This window comes from Melanostigma gelatinosum, assembly GCF_949748355.1.
Source record: "Melanostigma gelatinosum genome assembly, chromosome: 17".
Lineage (NCBI taxonomy): Eukaryota > Metazoa > Chordata > Actinopteri > Perciformes > Zoarcidae > Melanostigma > Melanostigma gelatinosum.
The window spans coordinates 13,893,830-13,913,096 of record NC_136650.1 but is presented as its reverse complement, the minus strand read 5'-3'; the positions used below and the strand labels follow the sequence as shown (position 1 = coordinate 13,913,096).

Sequence of the window (19,267 nt, the reverse complement as noted above, 5' to 3'; positions counted from 1 at the left end):
AGTGGATTATGGTGAATGAGGGGTTTATTTTAATTTTCTATGGACTAATGTGGTCTGTGCTGTTAAAAGTTAACATTATTGCGATCAATTGTAGATTCAACCTGACCAAAGCCATGTTCTCTTTCAATAAAACAACTACACGCTTCAGTTTTAGGCCTACATGGTGTAAGTGTTTCATATTTAAAAGATGGATTTCAGGTGTACCACTTCACAAATATCAAAAAAATCGTTACAGCAGTAAGCATTCCCAATTATATGGTCCATGACTGCCATCACTACCATTAAATCCACCACCACTTTCTTTTGTTACTGTTCAAATATGCCATTCCAACTATTTCATGTAATAGACTAGAAGATGGCTGCAATCACATCAATGAAATTGAACTCGAATTTTATTTCCCTCATGTCTCTAAATGTCATAATTGTCTGCCCCCCTTCACTCTCTACATGACTCAATGCTGTACAGACATTCCCTCCGATGCACTGTTCGCTGAGCTGAAACAACAAGACAGGCTGGAGTGGATCAATACAACCAGGTTTTGCACTCGAGGAACAATTGGCGTGGTGGTCTGGACAAGGTACAAAGTCCTGTTGTGCTGAGCGTTGATCTAAAAGGCTTGGCTGCTGCAATGCTAAATAGAAACTAGCATGGACAATAGAGGGTTGCAGCAGGTTAGTTTGGCGTTTGAAGAGGTGTGTTGGAGCGAGCGCACAGGTGATACAGGATACCCTGTGATTGTTTGTGTATATGACAGAATGAAATATCATCCCACACTTTCAATGCCTCTGGATGTTGCCTTTCATTCCACTGACTGAAAATGAAAAACTCTGTCTTCAGAGCTTTGGTTCTCAAGTTGCAGATGTTTTTAATATGCATTGGCAGTACAGCGGTGGGCTTTGTGTCATCATTCAAAATTCCATAGTTCATTCAATAATTCCTCTCGACCGAATTGAATATTTTGCAGGGCTGCAACTGAGGATTATTTTCATTATCATTCTTCGATTTAGTTTCTCAATTGATCGTTAAAAATACAGAAAATGCATGTTAAAATTTACAAAAAAACACAGGTAGGATAATGTCTTCCAATGACATGTTCTGTTTTGATCAGTGGGCGATTTGACAGGGGATTAGGGCGGATGTTGTACCTGCTGAATCACCAAAATGCATCCCTCTTGTTAACCTGCCATCCCCTAGTCGCAGAGGGGCTGTTACGTTGAGTGTGTCTGTGCCTGACTCATTCATCCTTTGTTTGACTGAGGTTTGTTTAAGTTGGAATTTATGGCCCAGAACAACAAACCGGGTTCATCAACCCTGTTAAAAATGAACAAATCGCCAACTGGTTTTGACCAACAGTCCAAAAGATCGCTAGTTCAATACTATATCACAAAGGACAAAAAACAGCTAAACCTACCGATTGACGAGCTGGAATTAATTAAGGGATGTTTTGTTTTTCTGTTTAATGAATGATCTGCATGATTAATTCATTTTAACGGCAGCCGATTCATTTTCTGTTGATTGACTAATTGTTTCACCTTCAACATTCTGTGACATTAAAGTAGATGCACTGACTTTTAGTCAAAGCTCATGCGCTTTCAAAATCATGAAACTAACAATTACTGGCTGAGCTAAGCTAAAAATAACAATCACACCCTTCAGCCAACAGAAAGACAGACTGAAGTGAGTGCCCTCATGCAGAGTAAGTGAGGAGCTTTTGATGATTCAGATGGTACCAGCATGACACAGTGAGACCTCAAATAATTAACACATCATTTCCAGGCATGTGCGTAAGTCAGTGACGGGTGTGACTGCCTGTGCGTGTGTTTATTAGTGTCACATATAGACACAAGACAGGTGCCTTTTATCATCACATCTGTCTGTCTGAGCCTTGCGCACATGTACCTGCACCTTTATAATGCAGATGTACAGCAAACAGACAAAACACAGGATGGGACATTTTCATGCAATTTACACATCTGTCCCTCATAGGCTACTGTGTGCTGCATTACCAAATAAATCTCCATGTAAATCCCACAGTTCAGACCATAATGCCAGTCATGTGCTTCTACAAACGAGCGTGACAAACGGTTGTGCTGCTACCTGATGACAAGCCCTCGAATGGCTTCCTCTCGTGGCCTTACATGCTCTGTACGAATCGCATGACTGAATCATTCTGCAGAGGAATTTACCCATTACATGGTTATTTCTAACAAACAGCTGCTGATGGCTTAAGAAAACGTGTGTAATGCATAAACCACGGCAAACCAACAAGCAATTTTTAGATTGTAAGGGACCTCAGAGAGAGTGGCTGCTGAGACAGTAACTTTACAGCAGGCAGAGTGTAATTAAACAGTTGAGCTCAGAGGGTTCCAGGCAGAGGACAGAGTCCTAATCCTGTTCTCAGGTCTGTCATCTGACTGGCTGATGATGGCTGCTCTGTTCCTGATTGAGCCCTGTCGGTCTGGCAATCTCTATAATGTTGATTACTCTGTGTGTGTGTGTGTGTGTGTGTGTGTGTGTGTGTGTGTGTGTGTGTGTGTGTGTGTGTGTGTGTGTGTGTGTGTGTGTGTGTGTGTGTGTGTGTGTGTGTTCGTGTATATGTGTGTTTGTTATGTGGACAGACACCTTAGCTATACCTTAGCTCACACTAGCTATACCTAGCCTAGCCTCCCCCCACCCACTCTCCTAACCCGTGTGTGTCTGTGTGTGTGTGTGTGTGTGTGCTCAATAGTGTCTAACAATAGAGGTGACGAGCTGGCTTTAGCTTACAGGGGACAGTTCCACATGACATCATACTGTATGTGTGTGTGGTGTGTGTGTGGTGTGCATGGCCCTGACTGAATCCCTAACAAGAGTTACGTAACATTAACCTCATGGGAAACAGCACATCTGTAGATCAATAGGCAGTTAGCCACGATGGCTACTTCTGCGGCCTCTTTCTGGTACATCTTGAGTCCGAATCAGAGACAAGTTTGAGATGATAAATGTAAAAAAACAATTATTTGGAAAGCTATAAGAGGCTATCACAGCTTGCCCCCAAATACACATTGTTTGGCTGTCATTTCCTAAATCTCTACGGAGGTGGAGATGGAGATGCAAACGTAGCCCAACCCATAGACTCACAGCAGCCACATTTAAGGAGAATACGCCAGATTGAAATAAACCAGAACTATTCTTAAATGGAACAATGCAATCAGTATAGGAAGGTTACCAAATAAACTCATCATGCATTGTATTGTTATTTTGTTTTCTTTGGCAGTATCCAAACAACATTTTGCATTTTGCAACAGCCATTTGTCTTTCTACATGCCACCATGATCTCCAGATGAACCAAAAACCGACGTGCTGTGAACTTGACAGAGGATTGCACAAATCAAAGTGCGGAAGCGATGCGTGCATATTTGTAAATCAGGATTAGAGGCCAATCTCGTGGCAGGTTGATTGAATCGGGCCGCCCATCTCCCTCCCGTCCTAAGCCCCTTGGTGCTTTCAGGAGGGGAGAGATAAAGGGATTTGGGCTCTATGAGATTTGCAGTGAGACTTCTTATACACGCCCCCCTCCTGCTGAGCAGATTGTTTTCAACCAGGTCCTCGAGGCAAAAGCTCACAATGTGTTTCTCAAATTCCTGCTTTCAATACCTCTGACATGGCTTTCATCAACTGAATGTTCCTGTGTCGCTGATGTGATCAAATGCTCGGTAAAGTTATGACACATGTCTATGTTTCACTACTGTTTAACCACAAACGGGCTGTCAGTGCTGTTAGCTACATTCATCAGGGAAGAGTTGGCAACAGTTGGCTCGGTTTTCCGGTTGAGTATTTTTTTCAAATCTTGCTTTCTCTTGCTAGTTTCTCTAGATTACCAACTCTAGTTTTAATATTGATTGAATGCATGCAAATACTGCATTTTGGTCTGAGGACAAATTATTGAGCAATATAGTATTTCAATAATACTGAATTGTTGTATTTATGTTACTCATTTGAAAAAAACAACATCCACAATGACTTAAAACCTCAAAATGCAATGATTGAACTAATCACCGCCCAGCACACGCCACAACAAGCACCAATGGTTTATTCATGTAGAGAAAACTGAGGTTGCAGTGCCTTTTGATGGAGAGAAATCTAAATACTAGCTGTACTTCAGAATACATCAAAAGTGTCTCTCATTAGCTGTGCATGCTCTCTGTAACAGCTCACGCATGCAACAGTTCACACATCAAAATGTAGTCTCTTGAAAGAATGAACAAGGAACACTGACCTCTGAGAACCTCTGCACATCCTGTGTGAGGGTTCCCACACGGCTCCAGTTGTAGAAGTTGAGAAACTTCACCACCGCTGGGTTCACGGCGTTGTCTGATGGGACGGTGCGGAAGAAGTTGGGGTACTTTTTCTTGTCTGCCAGAACTGGGGTTGTTGCTGCGAAGGACAGCTGAAATGACAAAAGAGAGAAATATTCAGTGAGCTTTGAGTCTGTTTAAGTAACATACGTAATCAGGCTGACGCCGCTTGAACTGTTGGTACAGTAGCACTTATAAGTACTGTGTTGCTGAGTACCGGGTGGCAGATTTCAGATGTGCCCTGGCTTTGGGCAGTGGCCTCTGTCATGTCAGGGCGGCCGTGATAAACACACACTCATTCATGGTCTAAGTGTGTGAAAGTATTTTTCCAGAACATTAACACACTAATGAACTAAATATGATGCGGCAAGCATAAACCCTCACTGAAGGCAATATAGTTGGAAAAGTTGAAGAGTGAAACTAAAGCTGATACTGGTCAAGATGTATCGAGCAATTAAAGTAGTGCAAACATGCTCATGAAACATGATGAGAAAGTCTTCAACTGGTGTTTACTACATTCATCCAAAATGTATCGTTCTCATCTGTGTTTTTCGGTTTCACAGATACACACAGACACCATCACCACCCACAGTCACAATCGTCCTCGTTTCCATCCATCCCACTTTTCATTTCTCAAGTCCATGCTAATCAAGTTTTGCTCTCTCTCTCTCTCTCTCCTCCACTTTGTAGCACATTTTCAACAATAGGTCATTCATTTTCTCAAGAGGCAAAAATAGCTGTAATTCATTTTTTGCATTAAGATTAGAATTTTCAAATGAATGTAACAACCTGCACACGGCAGAATAGGCAAAGATCTGCCACTTAATGCTTGATTTACACCATATTCTGTTTAAATTGCTTCACAAATAACCGTTACTGGCAGCATCACAGTATTATATTTGTAGAACTGTAACCAACATGTGTGCATAAAAACAACATAGAAACAATAATTTTTCATGATGTATTTTTTTAAAGGCACGTCAGAAAAAGGTATAGACCTGATAAAATAAGGCATCGTGCTCGATTTTCAACGTCCTATCTTTGGTAATATAACGAGCGATTTGAATCGGTGCAGGGTTAATTACATACTTTGTAGAGATTAAGCAGAACTTGTGATTCATGATAGCAATCAACGCAAAGGATATTATAATTCTGACTGAGACCAAGAGGTACACGAGTAGATTTCCTTAACTTGTGCTAAAGCCTTGAGGAGTTCAAGCACCTCCTAACTTTGGGGATGACTGTGATCTTCTCATTAAGCCTCGATCCCTCTCTAGACATTAATCACAGTACTGCTGGTATAATTGTACGCTCATGGAAAAACTTGATTGCCACTGAAAATGCACCGTGCATGGTCGAAAAGGGACAAAGAATGAACTTATCAGAGGGCATTCAAAAGTCAAACATTTGTAGAAAGCAGGACTGAGAGTCACAGAAATGTACTATATGGTGTAAGATAGCATGACAGCTATGATAACACAGTTTAATGTGACTTGAATGTATTGGGCAGAAATTGTGCAAATCAAAAATGATTTATTTGCAACTGAAATACAGTGACACGAGACTATCAAAGAAACAGCATGAAGGGCATCAATGTTTGTATTTGAGAATGTTGTCCTGATGCTGTTTCTATTGGAGCCGAAAAAGGACACAAATAGCAAGCCTGCCTTTTTTTTTACACCCTCAACAACATCTTTGTCATCTGCTGAGCCATTTAAGAGGATCCCAAATCTACAAGACTTCACCCAATCAGTGGGAAACCCTAAGTTTGGCCCTCTAAATCACCACTTTCTGCACAGACCCACAGGGGTGTGTGTTCACACATCAACGAGACAGGCTTTTAAAACAACACATGGATTACAGCCATCAATCAAGCAGGAAGAAAGGCCTTTATCTTGCTACCACTGCTAAATCCAAAATCACCTAGCCGAGAGGGCTTCAAGGGGTCTTTCCAGCGTTGCCTCAATCTCCGTTTAGCTGTGGCTGTTTGCTACACCCACACTGGGAGATGCTTCTAGTTCTGTAAAAAGAGCTCGTGATCTTCTAAACCCAAATTGATTGCACCAGTCTTCTCAGGACTGCAATGGGAAGATACTTTGTAGTCCACAACCTTATCCATCCATGTTTTAGGTTTGCCTGCCTGTTAGGAGATGTTTTTGTTTGTTTCATTTGATGCAACACTGAATCCCAGATAAACAACAGAATGAAATATCGACCAACAAAACACATGCTGAATATAAAACTTCATAGGATTGCAGGTCCTACACTTCTGGTTATCCGTTGTCTTTTAGGGAAAATAACATACATGTTGATTTGAGTTACATGCAAATACAGAAATGTCAGTGATAACGCTTTAAAAAATGTAAAATCAGCAATGAATGATTATTTCCTTAGATTAAATTCAACCAACATTGTTCAATCAGGATGTTAGACTTAAATATTCATATTATTTAACACTTGAGACCACTTGGAGAATCAGAGAAAAAAATCCATTTTTTTATTTCGTTACTCTTGCAGGAGAACTCTGTCATGCAGTTCATTGAATGCTCGGCCATCACATGTGTGAGTAAAAGCAATATAAGGAACTAAGATTGTATTTTATACATCAAACTAACCGTTGACTCGAAATAAATTGGTCACTTTGAACCAAAATGGACGATGGAAAGCAGAAAATATCATCAGAGTATGAAAGTTCAATCATGACATTGGACAAATCTCTCCATCTATTTGATGTCAGAGAAAAATCTAGGACAGTGGCAAAGATGTATCTTGTTTGTCCACTGAATCCAGGTCAGCTGATGAGAAGGGCTAAAGTCTTCTACAATCAAATGAAAGATTTTCTTCTCTGACATCTCAAAAAAGCCAAAGTCTACAGGTCAGCTTTGGCACAATTGTGTGAGGACCGTGTATTAAGACAATATGAGAGGGAGCTCCAGTGTTTTATTAAAAGAACAGGCCAGTCTTTATCTAACTCTGTACAGCCTTTTTCAAAGGAAAAGCCCAAAATACTTCCATGATATCACACATCTCAGAGCAGCGGCTTATGTAAGAGGGTTTTAAAAGAGGGCCAGCCCAAATTGGATGGTCTTTGGTGGAGAACTGTACACCAGTGGCAGATTTGCACAAGAGGTGTGCACATACACACAGATCACGCATAGGGTAGGGCAGATCCATTCACAGACTCTCTAACCACAGATGTTGCCGATACACAAAATCCACAGCTGCCTTTCTTTGCCTGCAGTAATTGTAAACTGTGGCAACGGGTTTAGGGAAGCTCCTCCCTCTCATCGCACCTCGAGGTCACTTAGGCTCTCGGTGAAACGACTGAGAATGCGTCTGGCCTCACTAAGACGTTTTTTTGTGAAGACTTGAGGTGACTCTCTGACACCATAGCAGTGGTGATGTATTCAGACTGTACGCACAGTCGCTTATCACATTCCATTTGAAGTGAGTACAAAAGCTTTGCTGCCGCTCCGTTTGGGCTTTTTCAAGTCACAATCAAAGTAGTTTTATGTTGAAAAAGGGCAGGAATAGAAAAGAACAGGTACACAGAGACAGAGTCAGAGAAGCAAGGGGAGATGTTCCCTGCTGATTCACAGGGTATGGTTTGTGTATCAGAACAGTTAACTGAGTGAATGGATTGTATTTTAAACTTCTGAGGTCCACCGATCTTTGTAGGGCTTTAGAACTTGCAATTGTCACAACTGCTGCCTAGCGAGCTGACTCTGAAGCTCTCCGTTCATAAATAGTCAGGGGATCATAATTCACCCGGAGCCAACTTTGATGGCGAGCAATCCAATATTTGTTGAGACATTACACACAAAACAGAAGTGTCGAGCTCAAGGCGGTGCTAAAGGAAAAATCAGGGGATCGTAAAAGTCACAGCGGGTTTCATCATCTGGGAACCATAAATGTAAAATATGCTGAGCTACTTCAGTCTGGAGCCAACATTGTGACATCCGTGGATGCCATGCAGCTGGTGTGGTTGAAATGAGCTTTGTAAATTAAAGTTCCACCCAAAGACTTCGACATAGTTGTTAAAGCCCCTATTACCAACATCCAATGCAACCTGTCTCTTCGTTTATATCTCCTGCAATATACCTGCCTGATTTGGCATGGGATTGGATCAATGGTGCAAAAATGAAAGGCAACAAGCCTGACAACCTTTTCTAGCACAAGCAGTTTGAGGGAGAAATAAGAAAGATGCAGGAGCGTGTCTCATCACGTTGACGGATCTAACAGCGTTGATTGGTCCTAGCGGGACTGCTTCACAATGGGATCTGCTGCTGCTAATTGTGTGGTTGGCCTTTGAATAATGAAGTGGCTATCGTGGAGGGGCTATAGAAAAAATGAATGGTGGGTATAAATATCAGCTGACTCACAGTGCTTTGCTCCTACCTATCATGTTTATTATACCAAAGGTGTTACAAGCCTGGAGGCAACACTCACGCTGGATACGATACTCAGATTCGATGAATAAATTGGAACATGGACATGTTTTGCAACATTATTGATTACCCAGCAGTTTTGATGAATTTCCCATGAAGCCAATAACGATAATAACGAAATCTGAGGCCATAATGAATGTTACACACCGGTAGTCAAGTTACCCGAGTGTCCCATCTGGACTGGATGCATCCCAGAATAACACACTTTTGAGGTGCTTTGAAGAAACTTCAGCAAGTTCTAAAACTGAAAGGAAAGGTTTCATAATTGCAAGGTATAGTACCAAACAACTTCAAACACTCAACCCACCCCTGCCAATAGCTCTACCTTCACCAACAACACAACAGATCCAAAGCCCATCCATCCTGACGGAGCCCCGAGACCCCTTGCAGAGTAATAGCCAGGTAATAGCAGGGCTGTTGATCAGGAAGCACGGAGGTGGTCCTGGGGTTTATTCAATATTCAAGAGAGGCATTTGGTGCACCGTGGGAGCACCCAGCTGGAGAGGTGTCAGTAAGGGGGAAGCTGTGGACCCCACACCGACCACATCCAGAACTCATTAGCACCAGGATGGAGGAGGGAGACAGAGATGAATATTGCAGGTAGAAAGTGGAGGAATTGAGTGAGAGGTCCAGTGGTGATGAAAGAGACATGGAGTCAGGGAGACAATGGAGGGAGTGAAACAGACAAACGGGGAGTATGAACAAGGGAAAGAAGAAAGAGGAGATAGGAATTATGAGGCATCGAGTGCTATGTGTGCCGTCTGATTATTGATCTCGTACTGCATGGCGAAGCTGGTGTGCGTGGGCCGCAAGAGTATAAGAGAACAATGCACACATATATCATCTCTTCACATTTTTAAGTTGGGGGTTAAATGGAGAGAATCTGCTTGAGGTCACTGCAATTTAGCTCTGGGATGTGAGCGTGATAGAGGATGTATTGCCACATGGACTGACTACTTTGAGAGGGATCAGATGTACTAATAGCACACAGTAAAGAAAGTGCTTCAGATCCATGCAATGCACAGTTAGATGCAGACATTACCTTCACATTGCCTTCTATATGGGCTTGAGTGACCAGTCACTCTGGTACGAGTATGTAGATCAGGTCCACACAGGTTTTAATTCAGACCCAGTCACTTGCATGTAGTTCATGTCCAAGCAAAAAGACTAAGACGGGGCGATACGCGGGTAATTTACAATATAAATCCATCGAATATGTATTAATTAAGAAGTATGATGAATTGTCACCACATTTAAACATCCCCAAAACATATAGGCTGTATTTTTACTGGACAGTTAAACCCTAGACATACACACACTCAATCGCTATTTTAAATAAGACAGTATCCATGTGTGTGCGTTTACTTTGTGTGTCTAAATGTGTTGCACTGTTAGTGCTGAGCGTCCACACAGGCGCTGGGGGAAGTGGAAGCTGACTGATATGGTGCTGATAAACAGATGATATGAGTACATATATATATACATAGACATGAGAAGAATCCAGATAATATATTAATTGAGGCCTTTTGAAGCCTATTATTGAAAGCAATTGTTGGCATGCCTTCTTCTGAAGGAATAAAACACAGAAGCATGATCATTTAAATGAAATATTGTTCTAGGAGTACTGATTCACAACATTCAACAACATTTAACATGTCATTGCTTTGACATTTCATCCTCAGCCTTTGATGAGGTCAGACATATATAATTCAAATGTAAAATACGAGGTGCACAGTGAAGAATACCGCTGTCAGTTATGAATAATATTTGATGCTTGCTCCTGGGGTTTAAAACAAAAACGAATCCCTATATGATCGAGACAGGTGAGTGATGTGGCGGTCGCCTCCTCTGTAATAGCGTATGGCCTGCTGTGGCCTCTGTTTAATCATGTCAATCACGTTGTAGCTAATGCCATACACACGCACCCACACACAGACTGAGTGATGTTCTGTTGATGTTGTTGGCCTTGCACAACACCCCAGCACATCACACATCACTCTTATCTCAGATCAATTGTTTGGGCCTGGTTTTCATCCCCAGTCTCTTTTATGACTCTTTCCTTCCTCATATTACAGATATGAGCTTCACTCGACTGGGGACATTGTCAAGTACAAATCAGCATTCTGGACAAATGTCAGGACAGATAATATGAGGAAGAGCTTGAAGGGTCCGATGACAGGTCTAATGTGATTCAAATTAGGTATCTTCTTTTCATCTCAGGATTGGTCGTGCGATTGCAAATCTTTTGCACAACCAAATCCTTTCACCTGCATCCTGTGGAACTTGACTGCGCATTGGTACTAAACCGGGTGCTGGGCTAGCATTGCACTTTTCCTGAGTCGCGTTCAACGTTTGGTTTGCCCTGCACGAGCATTCAATTATATACGCACTGCTGATGAATTGCTGCTGTGCGAGGCAGAGGCTTTCATTTACTCGCCGCAGGTATTTCAATCAACCATGCCCGGACATCCAACCCACACACGCAACGCCTCTTCTGCTATGGTTACCCTCGTTCAGTTTGGTCCACACACCGTAGACAAGTGTTGGCGTCGGAAGAACAAGTTGTACATGAAAAGTGAGGCCTTATGAGATAGAAAAGAGAGAGAATTTCTACCCAAATCTGTCATCTTAAACACAATAAACCACCCAAAAAATGTATACTTTTTTTTTCTAAAGTCATCTATCAAACCAACTAAGCATTCTGATAATAAAAAAGGCAAAATATCAGGCTCAAGCCGAACGGGTCAAGGCTCTAGTTAATCATTGAAAGGCTGATGGTTGCTCATCTCACTTGTTAAATCAGTGTAAAGCAGTTTGAGCTCAGATTAAGATCATTAGCCTCTTCCCTCAAGCTTACCACTTAAAGCTTCATCACCGACACAGGCTGCATAGTGGAGGAAGCTGGTGGACTCTATTCTACGGTCATGGCCGATCTCAGGGCTCGACTTGGCTGACACAATCAAACTTGTGAAATATCTGTAGCTGAGCTTGATCTGTCTCATGTCAACAGTACGTGTCTGCATGTATATAACTCTGATTTTATGGCTAATAAGTTCGCTAAAGAGACACATGAACATGCGTGCAGGAAGCAGTAACCCTCTCCAGCTGATCTTACATTACTAAATAACTCATTTGTCGTACAGCATGTGCTAGGCATGTTAGATGTTGCCGTTCAGTGGAGCATTAATCAATAGACGGTGTCACTTGTCACCTTTTCTCTGGGAGTGAGAAGCAGGGAAGATGGGACCCCCCCCCCTCCTCCTCCTCCTCCTCTCATCCCTTCTCGCATGAGACGGGCTTGTAGGACTCTGTCGTTCTTCATTTGACCATATGTAGACAAGCTGTCCTTGAGCGGTGCAGATGAGAGATGAGTGGAGATGGATCGCGATCACGAACAGGATCGGGGACAGCATTTACTTATCGATCCAGGAGTGCTGGAGTGTGCGGCAGATATCGACAGGATTGGTTGTGAAATGAGAGGAGAGGATGTGACGCCCACTTGTGCTACAGCTTGAGAAGTCCGTTACCAGAGCGTGTTCATGGGTGAGCGTGATCAGGCACGTTTAAAAGGATATATTTGCCAGTTTTTAAGACTACTTTTTGGGTCTTACTCATATGGTATCACCGCATGTTAGCCAAACCTTCGACACAGAGAAATCAGTGAATACTCAGAGGGAGGTGGGAGGGGGGGGGGGGGGGGGGGGGGGGGGGGCTATGAGTGATGCTATTCTGCCGCCTAGCTCCATAACTATTCTATTTATAAATTGAGATTTGATACCGTAACCTGAAATCTCTCTGTGCTCCCTGCTGCTACCACTTGGCTGCCTATGAATGATTAATGAGCAGATACTGAACTGTAGAGACTATTATTGTTCTTTTCTCCCCTCCCTCCCTCCCTCCCTCCCCCTCCTCTCCATCCATCGCTCTAGATACACTGATTCCTTTGGGGAGGAAAGGGATAACGTTGCATGGGCTTGTATTGTTCTCTGCTTACTTGGCCAGGTTGTAGTGAAAACACTGCAAAAAAGATTGATGTCCTCATATTTCGAAGTAAAGTGATACTCTTGCCAAACTCTTCTGTGCTTTAAATCCCCCCTGTAGACCTTGAAGGAATTGCAGCTGTGGTCAGTTTTAAAGGCCCTAAAAACTTATTTTCACGATCAGCTTCCCACTACGAGTCTGCTGAAGTTAAATGAATAACTTGACTTTTGAGCGATAGGTTTTTCTTTCTCTGTGGTCTTGAAGTGGTTGATTTCTGTGCGGCAATCAGAATTAGTCCACATTTAATCTGGTGACAGTGTTTGGGCTCGTGTTGTTACTGTTTAAAATGTCCATCAAACCACATCGCATCACGCGCTGTGCGTAAGGCTCCAAGTGTACATATGCATACAATGAACGATCCCATGTGGTGTCGTAGAATAACGTCATTTGATGCAGATGTATAATAAACTGAACTTTCATATGTAGCTGGATTCCATCTGCATCCTTTTTCACTGTTTGTAGCTCAGTGTGCTGCTTTGATCGGCTTTCAAATGAAAAGCTTCTGCTCTGCTCGAGCCTTTTATCTGTGCTGTTGTTGCTGACTGCAATTGTATACATTTGGTTTCCGTTACTCCGATTTTTTTATAGCAGCAGTATTTAGAAGAAATGTTAAATGTTGTCTTTTAATAACACATTTTATATAGGTTTACTTTTTTGAATGATCGATCATGGATTATGTTTTATATAGATCAAGGAATTTAGGGTCTTGGTTAAGTTAATTGTGTTTTCATTTCCTGTATGAATGTAAAATTAAAATGAATAATATTAAGCATATATACATGTTTGATGAATGTATTTATGGCAAGATTTGTTCGACTTTGTTTTTGAACCTTTAAACCATCTTTCTTTACGCCCAGTTAATTACAGAAGTTCAAACATATTCAACCCTGCATGTATAAGCTAATTCATTTCGCTTGTATTTCTAAAGGAATGCAGGGTCGGTGCTGAAATTCGTGCATGGAGGAACCCAGGACCAAGAGGAAGATACTGACCATAGATCTACCAGTAGTTCAGTTACAGAAGACAAACCCCACAGAGCCAGCAGGTATGAAGAGAAGAGTGTAATAATATATCGTGTAACACATCCTGATCTTGTCTAATTCCGGTTGCGTTGTATGTGTGACATGCATAGCTTTCTTGCTGGGAGATGGATGAGAAGATTGAGTGTGTATGGTAGCCTCATTATGAAGTTAGAGCCAGCAGCCTGTTAGCTTAGCTTAGTTTAAGCCCATTAATTAAAATGTCACATCTCATTTGTTCAATCTGTGCAACACCAAAGGGTAGAATGATACAATGTGGTTTTATGTGGGGTTATGGGTACTTGCCAGACTATGCTTTGGCCAAGCACAGTGACTTTCTGGAGTCTTGTCGTCGCACTGAAGTTGCCAGGAAACAACTGAAGAAGTTGCTTTGCCTTGCCAACAAACAGAATTCCTACCATTTCAGCACTTGGGATGCAGGACACAAGTTCCTCCCTACAACCCCTAAATCATTACAATGCCACAGTTCCTGGATTAGACCTTTTTTTTTCCACTGTGAAATGAGTTGCCTTTGGAACCCATTTCTACTGACATGAATTCAAGTTGACCACCGCTGTTGTTTTCTGCCAATGAGGAAGATGGTTTCCAAGGGCTAAGTGTTTCATTGTCAAATGATGTGGGAATTTGGGATAAAATAGGCAGCCCACTTACACCTGTGGTATGAATTTATGAGAAACAAGAGACTTTGTATTTTTACATATGCTTGTCTTAATGTTTTACTTCCTAAGAACATATAATAAGTCCCTTATTATGACATAGTTTGGCCTCTAAATGTCCATTTTCTTCTACTATTTTTCATCTTTTGTATTCTTTCACCTCTATTATTTCCATCTGGTTGTTCCTGGTTCACATATAAAGATTGCAAGTGTGCACATACGCACAACCACACACATTTTCACGTCCAAACACATCGTGCATGTCCCTGTCTTAACACAATGTTTCATCTTCTAGCCAGAGAGAATACAATTGGAGAAGCTGCAAGCAAATTGCTTTCTGAAAAAAATCTGTCGCCCATCATTCCCCTGAGGAGGAACACACATGTCTACTGATGCTCAGTAAAGCAGAAAGATATTTGACAGAACCTCCGATAAACAGCGCAATATGATATTCATTCTATAATAGCTTATGTATGGGCAGTGCAGGGGAAGCCCACACACAGGCGTTTCATGTTATGAGTGGGCAAACATTTCACTGGAGACAGCCAGCATTTGCAAATTACTATCTTTTAAGTTGGCAGACATCTAGTTATCTCTCTCTCTCTCTCTCTCTCTCCCATTTGCTGGAGAAAGCATTTATAGCTCATACATACGGGACCGTATCTGTCCCATTTGGTCTAATAACATTCAGATGTGACTCTTCCCCTTGCTTTTCAATTAAATTGTTAATGAAGGCAACGATAAATAAAGCATGGGTACATAGAACAGACACGGCGTAGGAGAGAGAGAGAGAGAGAGAGAGAGAGAGGAAGAAGAGAAAAACACAGCCCCTGTGCCTAAGCAGAAGGATGAAGCTGGGAACACCCAGATGGTTTCATAAGCAACGTTGTCGCCCTCTCTCTCATTGTTGGTCCCCTGTACATCCGCTTTCTTTTTATTCCCCACCACTCTCCAAGGACGGCAGCATCTTGTTTTCATGCAAAGTACAACGACGCACAGAAATGTGAGGTGGGAAAAGGAAAGGACGCATGTCGATTGCTCATGAACTGTTAAAGCTCGGCAGAATAAAACCAAATGCTTTGAATGAGAGAAAGAGGTGATATCTGGTATATCGTACAATGAGATGCCTTTCTATCACATGTTCCATCCTTATGTTGTCTAAGTTATAAATCTAAGTTTGCTTGAGGTTATTCAGATAAAGTGTTGCCATTGCAAAGTTTGTAAGTCCCAATGTGTATATTTTGAATCCAATCCATCAACCCTGCATCATTTTTTGTTTGTCATTGTCACAACTTTCCATTTTCTTGTGGATTTTCATTTACTTCTTTACTATAATTAATACTTTTGGGGGCTTTGTTTGACCACACTGGCACGGAGGCGGACATGGGCGAGGGCCGGGTCTGTTAATTTATGGCTGCATGCTCAAAGACCTGTCGCGGTTTTACTGAAATATTGACTGTTGCAGTTTCAATTAAGTGAATTTAAGGGATTCATACCACAAAGATGTGTTGCTATGTGTGTCTCTCTGTGTGTGTGCTGTATATCTGCTTGTACTGTATGTGTGCGTCAGTAGCACTTTTTTTTTGATCAATCAAGCAAAGGATTCCATTACAGAGGTTAGACAGCACTGCCGCATGGCTGGAGATCCAGTGACTGTTCCAAGTCTGAAACGAAGCTTGTGGTAGGAGGGTCACTGTAATTGGTTATACATCCTTGAAAAAGCTCCCCTGAAGTCAATATTAGTCAGACCACCAAGCCCACTTTCCCTCTCTCTCTTCCTCCATTCACAAAAAAAGACAATAAAGTAATCCTGCTGAATCATCGCTCCCGCCCTCTCCTCCCTCCTCCTCTCATCTTTCCTTCTCTCTTCATCGCTCTCCATTAGACAGCTAATTTGATTTGCAGGCTATCTCTTCTCTACTTTCAGCAAGGGTAGAGATGGCCTCGGGATATCAGTCAAGAGATGAGGAGGCGCCTCATAACATGCTTTTACAAACCGGCGTTTCCCTGTGACAAGCACCTTGCATCATTTCCATGGGATTATAGCTGCAGATAGTTCATCATTGTAGGTTTCTTAGCAATTCAAAAGTAACGCTCAGTTGTTATGATGGGTGGCATTTTATTGAATTGTACTACTGTAGAGCAGAGTGGAGGGCCAACTGTGCGTATGAACAGGTAAACTGAGTCACTTTCCTGGGAACAATGTCTGTAACGAGTGACTGTGTTATCGTTGGGAAAGTATTTTTACAGCAATTTCCCATTCAACTGTGATAAACTGACACCAACAGTGACTTTAAAATGCTTTCCAACACATTTTGGCTTTTTAGCCAGTGGTGTGCTTAACACAGTGGTGTGTTCGGGTTACCCAAAACTGCTGGGATCAACTCTGATGGCAAGTTGCCGACTGGGTTAAAAATGTTCAGTGGCACATACTGCTCTTTGCTCTATTTTTGTGAGGTTCTTGGGATGACCATTCATCAGTGTACTAGTATTATACAGGAAATGAATGTGGTCAGCAGGTATATAGCTCTATAGCTATATAGCTCTATAGCTCTATAGCTATAATTATGTACCTTTTTCTGCACTGTTATAAATGTAAAACACTAGTAGACGCTCCATCCTACAGTCGATTAAAACACTGTCAAGTATTACATCACAAAATTTATAACTTTACTGGCATTAATCTATGAAGTTAATAAATGGGACACCCAATAATTGTTTTGTTGTATAAAAGCAGGATGTGTAAAAAATGTATGATAATATGTGGGAGTGAACATTTAAACATTCAACAATATGGGAATGGATTTAAAAGTTTAAGTTTTTCACTCGTGTGATGTGACGTTTAACACGTAAACACCAAACATACTTCCTCCCTCATATTGAGTAATGGTATCTTGATCTGAGAGGAGTCAGCCAGTGCCGCAGGAATGCATTATGCATGACTTAGAAAACACGGAGAGATGTGCTGAGATATGACAGTACTTTTTAGACAACAGACTTGCAGCGATTAGTCGTATACCTGTGTTGAGTGTTGGTTGAACACAAGGCACATATTGAAATGTGCTTGCTTTCAGATACAGTATGTTTCACATTCCATACATGCTCTATATACTCATTTACACAAACACAGCCCATATGCTGTAATCAGGTAATACACCTTGGTTTCACAGAAACAAATTTGTGGAATTCTTTTTAGAGATTTAAAGAGTTTAGGGGGGAATATGAAAAAGGCACCAGAAGTGATGGAATAATAACTACTGTTGTGTTTGAAGTACAAAAACAAAGTGTGTTTGAGACAACAGACAAAGAAAGTATTTTTAACATCTGAAAATGATTCTTGTGACCACCTACTGACTCAGCAATGACGCAGTGTTGAAATATGTGAAAAGCATGTATCCACACGACATTACTCACACATACATGGTGATACACTCGCGTCTCTGTTATTAGTGAAAATAGCCTCTTTAAAAATCAATCTGTCACCAGACAGACTCACCATGCTCTCTAATCTGTTTACATCCCGCCTTTACTTCTATCAGCAGCACAACGTGTGAGGTTGGACATGAGTGTCAGAAAAAAACACTGCGGTTGAACATACCACAGGGGAAAATAATGGGATTATCAAACGTGGCTCTTCACTCGGTCCTCATTTCCCAACCGTGGGTTTGCTGGATATCCGCCTGGTCATCTTCGCTTTAACAGTAAGGATGCACATTATTAGGGCTGTGTATTGGCAAGCACCTCACGATACGATACATATTACTATATATTGCAAAACATATTGATAACTCAGCAGACATGCATCAAAACTACTTCAAAAGGTATTTGCAATGCACATAGTCACTCAGCATAGAACACACTGAACTGAAATGCACTTGCTCAAAAAATGTATTTGAAAATAAAGTGCATATTGTATTGTCATTGTGTCCACACACTCTTTTACTAAAAATGCACTTGCCACAGCTTAAAAATAAAATACCTACTGTATTCTTTTCTTATCATGTCACTGACCACTCTTGACTTACATGAAGATGCCATAAACATCATATGAAATAAAGTGCAAAAGAAACGTCATGTTGTGAATTTGGCTGGATCATGTGATAAAATATCGTGATAGTAAGCTATATTGATATTTTTTGCACAGCCCTACACATTACCTGCACATACATGTACTGGCATTGGGAACAGTTAAGTTCTTGTGCTTTTTTGAGTCAAAGCGGCGAGTTACCCCACTCTTGGCCAACACAATAGCCCTCTCCTCGTTAAGCATGTAGCGCTACATCACTTGGAAGGTAGTGAAATAAAATAAGGAGAGGTAAAAATGTGTGCAATGGAAATGGTGAGAAAGGAAGGAATCACACTTTGTGCACACAAACAGAAGCACAACAGCCAGCCCTCCTGCCATTGCAGTTGTATAAAAGCTTTTATTATTTATTGTGAAATGTAATATTTATTCCAAATTTCATTTCTAGTCCCCATAATAAGTGGTTAAAGATTCAACCCGAGTTACCGCTTCCCTTCAAAAATGGATGAGTCCAGTCCCCCCCCCCCCCATCCTGTGTGTCAAACTTGATGCTCATTTGAACAAATTCTGGAACAATATAAATTAAAATATGTTGATTATAGCTAACAACCATTGTTGAAAAATGACATTCGTATATCCTCCTTTCAAACAAAATGATGCATCTGTCATGCTACAGCGCTTAAATTCCACTACACCACCTGTTTTCTACCTTGTCTAGAC

The 19,267-nt window shown here is 41.4% G+C and overlaps 1 protein-coding gene across 1 annotated transcript in view; it reads right to left on the bottom strand.

The window, feature by feature from the left end:
- gabbr2 (gamma-aminobutyric acid (GABA) B receptor, 2) overlaps nucleotides 1–19,267 on the bottom strand; it is a gene marked incomplete at both ends in the record, with an annotated part of 138,986 nt that overhangs the window by 61,945 nt on the left and 57,774 nt on the right. Inside the window, one exon of the mRNA XM_079287663.1 lies at nucleotides 4,260–4,430. Within this exon, the coding sequence (XP_079143789.1) occupies nucleotides 4,260–4,430 (171 nt within the window). The remainder of the gene's footprint in view (nucleotides 1–4,259; nucleotides 4,431–19,267) is intronic.